Source organism: Carlito syrichta, unplaced genomic scaffold (genome assembly GCF_000164805.1).
Source record: "Carlito syrichta isolate Samal-C Ts95f unplaced genomic scaffold, Tarsius_syrichta-2.0.1 Scaffold316031, whole genome shotgun sequence".
Lineage (NCBI taxonomy): Eukaryota > Metazoa > Chordata > Mammalia > Primates > Tarsiidae > Carlito > Carlito syrichta.
The window spans coordinates 90051-100532 of NW_007260127.1; the positions used below are offsets into that span (position 1 = coordinate 90051).

Below are 10482 nucleotides of genomic sequence, written 5' to 3' on the forward strand. Positions count from 1 at the left end.
ACCCAGAATGTTTGGAATGTGGTCAGTCCAAAGTTCACAGTGGGCTACTGCAAGTAACCCAGCCACATTCTTTCAACAAAATGGCTGTCTTCTAAAACTATATTCTACAATTTATACCTTCAATAAATCCTAAGATCATGACCCAGAAGCCTGTGACCAATACTAAGGCTCTTAGATGTGACATGAGTTTGAATTACAAGTTGTGTGAAAGCCAAAACTGCAGTTTGTGGAAGGATGGGAACAATGAGCTTCTAAAGTTAACTTGTGTTCGTCCCGATCTCAGAGTTTCTATGTTTTGAGCTCACAGGAGCTTAATCTGGTTAGTGCTGAGTAGAAAGGGGGAGGAAATGGGGTCAAATAGCTCCTGAATGCATCCTAGTGGTCTCAGGGTCAACGGCCCTTCCTGATCCCTAACGATCAGTGGGTCTCCGTGGCCAGCTCCCAACAGTCCCCAAGAGTGACATGTAGATGTTTCTACAGAACAGAGCTCAAGAGTTGGGCAAAAGTCTTGAGGCTTTTGCATAGACGCTTTGTGTTCCTATGACTCTACAGGGCTTGTAAACATGTTCATATATTTCTTGGGTAAAACTAAACTTGACACTTAAATGTGCGTATTATTTTCCCAGTGTTAAAACCGCCATGGGGCCACTGGTATGAAAAACACAGAGGCCTGTTAAGTAGCCTGTTAATTAGGTGAATGCCTATTAATTGACAAAAGTACACAGTCCAGAAACAGACACCTGGGTCTAAGAACTTAGAATGGAATCAGAGAATCCCCAATGTACAGTCAGGTATGATTCAATAAGCAATACTGGGAGCACTCATTTGAAAGAGTTTTTAATTTCTTGCGTACTAAAAGAAAATTTCAGAATAGGAGGCAAGTGTGGACCTAGTGAAATGAGTGCTCCACCAAGAAATGTGTCTGTCATCAACATGAAGTTGTGTACAGACCTGTTTCTTCTTCTAGGGCCTCTGGTTCTTCTTGGTTTGGCTCTTGAGGTCCCTGTGTCTGCCCACTCCCTGAAATAAACAGTGACAGGTAATAAGATATTGAAATGCCCCAAACTGAAAATGGGCAGGCAATGATGGGAGACCATGTAGGACCCACTCCTTCTGTGACAAACTTGGATCAAAGAGACTGGAGGAATCAGGCCCTCAACCCAACTGAAGACACAATATTGCGTCTGGGCACAGTGGTTCATGTCTGTCATTCCAGCACTTTGGGAGGCTGAGGCGGGAGGATGGCCTGAGCCCAGGAGTTCAAGACCAGTCTGGACAACATGGCGGGACCTCGTGTCTACAAAAAATCAAAAAATTAACCAGGCATGTTGGCATGCACCTGTTGTAGTTTCAACTACTCAGGAGAATGAGGCAGAAGGATTGCCTGAGCCCAGGAGATCAAGGCTGTAGAGAGGCATAATCATGCCACTACACTCCAGTCTGGAGGGGGGAAAAAAAAGTGCATAAAAACTAAAAGTTTGGGCCAGGTATGGTAGCTCACTCCTGTAAGTCCAGCACTTTGGAAGGCCGAGGCGAGAGGATTACCTGAGCCCAGGGGTTTGAGACCAGTCTAGACAAATTTGCAAGACCTCATCTCTACAGTAAGTCAAAAAATGATCTGGGCATGGTGGCATGCGCCTGTAGTTCCAACTACTTGGGCGGCTGAGGCAGGAGGATCGCCTAAGCCCAGCAGGTCAAGGCTGTGGTAGCCATGATCATGCCACTGCACTCCAGCTGGGCGACAGAGTGATACCCCAACTCAAAAAAAGGATGCAGTATGCACCTTGGAAAGACCACAACACACATTATGCATGTTCCTGCCTCAGGGCCTGGGCTGTAGCCAGCCCTGTCTGGAATCCCAGATATTGCGTAGCTCACCTTCAAGGCTCTGTTCAAATCTCACCTCCTCCAGGTTGCCTGACCGTCCTTATGAATGCTGCCAGCCATTTCCTTGATTGCACGCCCTGGGCGCTCCCCGTCTGCCTCTCCCTCTCCCTTTTCCAGTGCACTCGCCACCTTCCAGCACTCCCTAAGATTGGCTTGATCACGTCCATCCCCTGTCTAGCTGGATGGCTGTCTGTCCACAGATTCAGCCCACGAGCATGGAACAGTGCCTGCCACGCAGAAGACACTCGAATCCCTTTGCCATTGGCCATCCTAGGAACGCAGACACTAAGAGCTGGGTTATAGCCTCAGCCCCACATCACCACTCCAAATGAACTACTCCTCAAGAGCCACGAGACCCCTTCTGGGACTCCCAAGGTGGTCAAACTCCCATTCCACTGTCTCGTCCTGAGCTTCTGTGAGCCCGAACCTCACAAGAGATTTGAATCTCAAGAAATATGGCTTTCATGTTTACACTCCACCGATCGTCACTGTTTACAGGGCTTGATCTCAGTAGCAAGCCACATCCTGGGCTTCCTTCTGATGCTCCATGTTCCTCTGAAGAAGCATTATGGTCTGAGTGAACATTCAGCTGCTATCTCTTGAAGTCAATACATTGAGAGGCAGGCTACTGGCACAAAGAAGTTTATATCTGAATTTGAATCCACGGAGCAGAACATGGCTCCTGGCTTTCCTGGAACCCGTCTGCTCACCCCTTAGGGTTTTTTTGGTCTTGTTTTTTTTGAGTTGGAGTCTCACTCCGTTGCCCAGGCTGGAGTGCAAGGGCACACTCATGGCCACCCCAGCATCGACCCACTGAGCTCTGGTGATCCTTCCACCTCAGCCTTCAAAGTAGGTGGCTATGTCTGACTAATTTATTGATTTATTGTAGAGATGAGGTCTCACCAAGCTGCCCAGGCTGTTCTCAAACCCATGGGCTCAGGCAATCTTCTCGCCTTGGCCTCCCAAAGTACTGGGATTACAGGTTCAAGCCACCACGCCCGGCAGCTACCCCTTAGGTTTTACAGTTGGTTTTTATAAGTCTAGGGGTGCTGGTACCTATACACTGACTACGGGACTAACAGGATTGTGTGGAGCTCAAGTTACAGCCGCATGTTGTCAACAGTAACAATTATGGTCTGCATTTCCTGGTGCCAGTTACCAAAAGGCAGCCCACAGTGTCCTCATCAACAGCAGACTGAAGAGTTGATCAAGCTTGCCAAAGAGTAAGGGAGTTAACAGAGGCTACTACCAAGTAAACCTTTTTTCACTGCAACATATTGTTGATTGGTAGCTATAACGCACAAAAAAAAAATCTATGAATGACAAGGCTTGTGGTTACATGGGTGCTATGTTTTCAAATCTGTGATCACCAACCAAAGGGAGTGAATAGGGATTCATTTTTCTCCATTGAAAGAGTGCTGTCTGCAGGGGCTTAAGGTTCTTTGAAGTGACTTAGGAAATAGGAGACAAGGGAATATGCTTTCTTTTGTTAATTCTCAAGAACGTAGGTGTATGCAGGCCAGCTCAATGAACGAACATCATGCCTTTCTTTAAAGGTTGCGGCATATGGACAGACCATAGTGGGTTTCCATATCAAAAGCACCTCTTACTGATTGATTGATTGATTGTTGGGGTCTCACTCTGTCACCAAGACTGGAGTGCAGTAGTACCCTCGCAGCTCACTGCAACCTCAACCTCTTGGGCTCAGGAGATCCTTCTACCTCAGCCTCCTAAGTAGCTAGGACTACAGGTGTGCACCACCACACCCAGTTTTGTGGACTTTTTTTTTTTTGGTAGAGACAAGGTCTCACTATGTTACCCAGGCTAGTCTTGAACTCCTGGGCTCAGGCAAACCTCCCACCTAAGCCTCCCAAAGTGCTGGGATTACAGGTGTGAGACACCATGAACAACCTCTTGGAAAAGAATCCATCTTTCCTATGACCTATGGTTGCCAGGGCCAAAAAAATCCCAATTCTGTGAAGACCCAAAGACTCTCCCTGTAGAGTCCATGAGCCCCATGTCCACATACTTTGAGCTGAATTCTGTCCCAGGTTAGATGAACCCTCCTAGAAGCAGGGAACCCGAGTGGGAACCCTTTCCTGGGCACACCCCAAGCAGAGTAGAAATAGAGGATTCTCACCACTGGCTTCATTTATGCATCAGACCACTATCCGACATGTTACACTCCTCTGTTGCAAATAAACCCAATGATGTGACTTTTCCAGGGTACAGCCTTCCTGTCAAGTATCAGATATCATCATCTAGATCTTCATATGGGGGGGAACCCCCCAAAGTAAAATTTACTTATTAAAAAATGGTGTGTATATTCTTACATGTTTAAACTAGTCCCCTTCAAAGTCCTCTTTATTTGAGGCAATACGCCTGTCGAGATGCTTTTTCCACTGCTGAAAGCAGGTTTTGAGCTCCACATTGCCAAAACGCTTCCTTGGGGGACTTTCTAACTCGCGGAAACAGCAAAAGTCCCCCGGGGGGAGACCGGTTGGATGGGGAGGGCGGAGCACGGGGGTGGTGCCATTGGGGTCAGAAGCTGCGCAACATGCAGCTCGGTGGGGGCAGCTGCGCTGGTACGTCACTAGTCATGAAATGGGCAAACTCTCTGAAAGCATCTCAAAACAAATTCCGTGAAGCCACATGCAGCCTCTCACCACAACACCAGCTGGTCCACTGATGTCAGTGGGTTCCTAGAATGCGAACCTAGCAGGGGAAGCCGAGACAACTCGGCCTCCAAGGATAAGTCTGGGTTCGGGGGTCCTCCTTGTCCAAGAAATTCAGGACTCTGGGTCTAGCTGGGACCACCTGTCAAAAGAGCCAGGTTGTTCCAACGGGCACCCTCGCAAGGCGGCCCCGTGGCTCTAACGAGAAAAGGAAGCACGATACGCGTTCGAGTCCGCTTACGAGTGAGAACACATGGCCCTCCGTTCCTTGTTTCTCAATCAGCGTAGTAGGAAACGGTCAGGGGCTGGGAGTGGCAGTTGAGGGAAACTCCGGGGGAGGGAGGGGCACACCTCATCAACAGTCAACGTTTGTATACCGAACCCTGAATTGCATCCCACATCGCTATACTAAAAGTACTGATACTAATAATAGCCTCCAGGAGGAGACCGGCAAGATGGCGATGGGGCGGCCCAGCGTCTGAAGCCCTCGCAAGGGAGATCTGCAGTGGGTCTCTGACTCTCGCCCTGGGGGGCTGAGGCCCCCAGCAGTGCAGCCCGCTCCTTAGACGGAGCCGGCCGTTGCCATCGCAGCGACTGGACAGTTCTCCCGCCTGCAAACAGCCGGCGCCACCGCAGCCCCTCCCCCCACGGCCGCTGCTGCTGCAGGCGCCGTGCCCGCTGCCGCCGCGGCCTCTGGGAGGGGTAGGCCACTACACCACCCGGCCGAGGAGATCCACAACAAACCGCTTCAGGGAAGATCTGCGGGCATCGCTGCCACCGCTCCTGCGTCCAGACGGTCCGGCCGCCGGCGCGGGGCTCCTGTCGCCTGCTCGGAGGCGGGCAGCCATCTTGTTCCGGTCCGGCCCCACCCCCGGGGCGAGCAGCTGAGACAGCACCACCTGCTGGCGATTCAAGGTAACAACACCGAAACGGGAGAGGACAGCTTGATAAAGACATCGACCAGAGTGCTGAACGAGGGTAATCTGAACTGTCCTTCACAGCAGACCAGGGGCAACTGGCCCTAACTGCAAACTAATTTACCAGCTCGAAAAGAAAACGAGAAATCAGACCTGAAAGGACATTGGACTTAACGAAAGGTCTCAGAGTGTGCTTCATTGATTCTCTTAGTTTAATGACTTAATTCTATTCCTACTGCATTGTTCCCTTTTTCATTTTTTCCTTTTCCTTTTCGTCTCTTCTCTTCTCTCTGTAAACCGTATCTTTGTATAGAGGAACAGCACACTAACAAGGTGGTTGGTTAGCTTGCATGTTAGCATCACTATATGTTTTATTTTTATTTTTTATTTTTTTGTATGAGAGTTGGTTCGTATGTAGCTGTGGTCTATTGTTTTTACCTGTTTCAGTATAGGCCTCTCTATTTGTTAGCACACTCGTTTGTTTCCCCCTTGACTCCTCTATCTCTCCACTCCCCTCTTAAACCCACTATCTGCTCCATTCTCTCCCCTCTGCTAACCACATTTTATTTCAGGGAGTAAACCTACAGTCCCACTGCATGGACAGATTCCAGGGCAGTGGGAAGTGGGTACCACATTATCCACATGCCTGTCAGCGAATACCAGGACCTGCAGACAGATTTTGAATCACAGCTCTCCCCTTAAGTACAGATTAAAACTGCAAAAAGGACCACCTCCAACCTACAGTGCAACTTCAGAATGGAACGAAGAGGACATACATAAAGAATAGGAGATTGAGCAAACAGAAGTAAAACCAATCCCTTTACCCCTGAATAACAGAACTAAAGAAGACGGTGACATGGAGGGAAGGAAAAAGTAGGGAGGGGGAAAAACCACACAAATGAAGAAAAACCAAAAGAAGAATATAGGTCTCACACAGATCCCTGGGAGATCAGACACTGAGAAAACAGATTCTGGAACACAAACAATGAAGAGCCCCCAGAATGACTGGTTTCATGCAACAAACCCAGACATCAAGACATTAATGGAGAGAATTTTAAAAATTGAGGAGAGACAAGAGGAAAATGGGAAGAAGCTGATGTCAGAAATGACAGCAGTAAAGAATACTGTGATGGAAATGAATAACAGACTAATAAGCATGGAAAGCAGAATCAGCCAAGCAGAAGAAAGAATCTCAGAGCTCGAAGACCAAAACACAGAACTAACCCAAACTGTCAAAAGCATAGAAAAGAAGCTCAAAAAGACAGAACAAAACCTGCAAGAGATGAATGATCACTTCAAGAGACCAAACCTAAGAGTAATTGGGCTTCCTAAGGCAGAGAGAGAAACAGAAGCCAAACTGGAACAAACATTTCATGAAATCATTCAAGAAAACTTCCCTCATCTCATCAAGGATGAAAAAATTCAAACACAAGAGATTCAGAGAACCCCTGCAAGACAACAAATGAGAAGACCAACTCCCAGACACATAATAATTCGCCTAAACAAAGTAGCTATAAAAGCAAAAATCCTAAAGGCAGCAAGAGAAAAAGGCCAGACTACCTACCAGGGAAAACCAATTAGAATAGCAGCAGATTTATCCACAGAAACCCTTCAGGCCAGGAGAGCCTGGAGCCCTATCTTCAAAGTTCTAAAAGAGAAACAATTTCAGACAAGAATAACCTACCCAGCCAAACTAAAAAATACTGAACACAGAAGAAAAAGAAAAAAGAACAACAGCATTCTTCACAAGAGTACAGGCAAAAGATTAAAAACACACATGAACCAACTCCAAAACCCAAAGAAAGACAACAAATAAACAGGAACAACTCTGTAAGAACCTTATGACAGGGATCAACTCTTGCATTTCAATTATTAGCCTAAATGTGAATGGACTAAATGCGCCACTGAAAAGACATAGAATGACAAAATGGATAAAATATCATCAGGCAACAATCTATTGCCTTCCAGAGACTCACCTCACTAGAAAGGACACCCACAAACTCAAAGTAAGAGAATGGGAAACAAACTTTCAGGCGAACAGAATACAAAAGAAAGGAGGAGTGGCGATCTTAATTTCAAACAAAATACCCTTCAAGCTATTAAAAATCAAAAAAGATACAGAAGGCCACTACATAATGATAAAAGGCTCAATCCATCAACAAGAAATATCTATCCTAAACATATATGCACCCAACATAGGTGCGCCAACTTTCATAAAGCAACTTCTTGGAAAACTAAAGAAAGATATTGACTCTAACACTATCATAACTGGGGACTTTAATACCCCACTCACAAACCTAGACAGATCATCAGGACAAAAAATCAGCAAGGAGATCCGGAACCTCAATGTGACTTTGGACCAAATGGACTTGATACCTACAGAACACTCCATCCAAAGACCACAGAATACACATTCTACTCATCACCACATGGAACATATTCTAAGATCGACCACATACTCGGCCATAAATCACAAGCATAAGTAAATTTAAAAGGACCGAAATTCTACCAAACACCTTCTCAGACCACAGTGGAATAAAAATAAACATTGACACCAACAAAGGCCCCCCAAAACCCACAAAGACATGGACACTAAACAGCATGATGCTAAACAACTCCTGGGTCAACGATGAAATCAAAACAGGGATCAAAAGATACCTGGAAACAAATGAAAATGAAGAAACATCTTACCAAAATCTCTGGGATGCCCTGAAAGCTGTGGTAAGAGGGGAATTTATATCCCTACAAACACACATGAGGAAAAAGGAAGGAACAGAAATTCACAACGTAACAAGCCACCTAAAGAAGCTGGAAAAGCAAGACCACAAAAACCCTAATTTCAGCAGAAGAATCCAGATCACCAAAATAAAAGCCCAAATCCAGGACATAGAAGACAAAAAGATAATACAAAAAATCAGTGAAACAAAAAGCTGGTTCTTCGAAAGGGTAAACAAGATTGATGGTCCCCTAGCTAGACTGACCAAGAAACGAGAAAAAAACCAAATAAGCATAATCAGAAACACAAAAGATGAAGTCACATCTGACCCTGAAGAAATACAAAAGATCATTAGAGACTACTACATACACTTGTATGGAAACAAACTTGAAAACCATAAGGAAATGGAGGACTTTCTGAGATCACACAACCTACCTAGGTTGGAACAAGAAGAAATTGAGACCCTAAGTAGACCAATAACAATCAAGAAAATCGAGTACAAAATAAGAAAACTTCCTACAAAAAAAAGCCCTGGTCCAGATGGCTTTCCAGCAGAATTCTACAAGACATTCAAGGAGGAGCTGACACCAATCCTACTGAAGGTATTCCAGGTGATTGAAAAAGATGGAACTCTCCCCAAATCATTTTACGAAGCCAACATCATCACATTGATACCCAAGCCAGGTAAAGATCCAACAAAGAAAGAGAACTACAGGCCAATATCTTTGATGAACATAGATGCTAAAATTCTCAACAAGATCCTAGCAAACTGGATTCAGCAATACATCTCAAAAATCATCCACCATGACCAAGTAGGCTTCATTCCTGGCATGCAAGGCTGGTTCAACATTCGTAAAACCATAAATGTAATTAAATACATCAACAGATGTCAAAACAAAAACCACATGATCATATCATTAGATGCAGAAAAAGCTTTTGATAAAATCCAGCACCCCTTCTTGATAAAAACCCTCAAACATCTAGGCATACGGAGAACATACCTCAAAATAGTAAAAGCCATCTACAAGAAACCCACAGCCAGCATACTCCTAAATGGACAAAAATTGGAACCAATTCCCCTGAAAACTGGAACTAGACAAGGATGCCCGCTCTCTCCCCTCCTGTTCAACATAGTATTGGAAGTACTGGCTAGAGAAATCAGAGAAGTTGAGGCAATCAGAGGTATTCAAACAGGGAAAGAGGAAGTCAAGTTATCTCTCTATGCAGATGATATGATGGTGTACCTTGAAAACCCAAGAGAATCTGTCAAAGACCTCCTTACATTGATAAAAACCTTTGGCAAAGTCTCAGGATACAAAATAAATGTACAAAAGACAATCGCATTTCTCTACACCAATAATAAACAAACAGAAACCCAAATAAAAAACACAATTCCATTCACAATAGCCACAAAAAAAAGAAATACCTTGGCATCTTCCTAACCAGAGATGTGAAAGACCTTTACAATGAAAATTACAAAACACTGCTCAAAGAAATCAAAGCTGACACGAACAACTGGAAAAATATCCCATGCTCATGGATTGGAAGAATCAACATTGTGAAGATGTCCATCTTACCTAAGGCAATCTACAAATTCAATGCAATACCCATTAAATTACCAACAACATTCTTCTCAGACCTAGAAAAAACAACACAGGAATTCATATGGAAACACAAACGTCCAAGAATAGCCAGAACAATCCTCAGTAAAAAAAACAAAGCAGGTGGTATCACAATACCAGACTTCAAACTTTACTATAAAGCTACAATCATCAAAACAGCTTGGTATTGGTACAGGAACAGGCATATAGATCAATGGAACAGAATTGAGATTCCAGAAGCAAAACCTCAATTCCTCAACCAACTCATCTTCGACAAAGCCCCCACCACATACCAATGGGGAGAGGAGAACCTATTCAGTAAATGGTGCTGGGAAAACTGGTTGACCACATGCAGAAGATTGAAACAGGACCCTTATCTATCCCCATGCACAAAAGTTAACTCCAAATGGATCAGAGACCTAAATGTAAAACCTCAAACCATAAGAACCTTAGAAAAGGAAGGAAATACTCTCATGGAAATCGGAACTGGCATCCAATTCCTGAACAAAACCCAAAACTCACAGGTTATAAGAGAGAAGATAGACAAGTGGGACCTTATTAAACTGACAAGCTTCTGCAAAGCCAAAGAAACCATCAAGAGAGCAGGGAGACAGCCTACAGACTGGGAAAAAGTATTTGCCAACTCTAGGTCTGACAAAGGCTTAACATCCTGAATCTACAAGGAA

General features: G+C 44.9%; 1 protein-coding gene across 1 annotated transcript in view; it reads right to left on the minus strand.

The window, feature by feature from the left end:
- The window catches only part of NLRP13 (NLR family pyrin domain containing 13), a 45273-nt gene that overhangs the window by 22917 nt on the left and 11874 nt on the right, over positions 1–10482 (minus strand). The window contains 4 exon segments of the mRNA XM_021706810.1: positions 952–1020; positions 4268–4480; positions 4705–4760; positions 5307–5505. Of these exon segments, the coding sequence (XP_021562485.1) occupies positions 952–1020; positions 4268–4480; positions 4705–4760; positions 5307–5505 (537 nt within the window).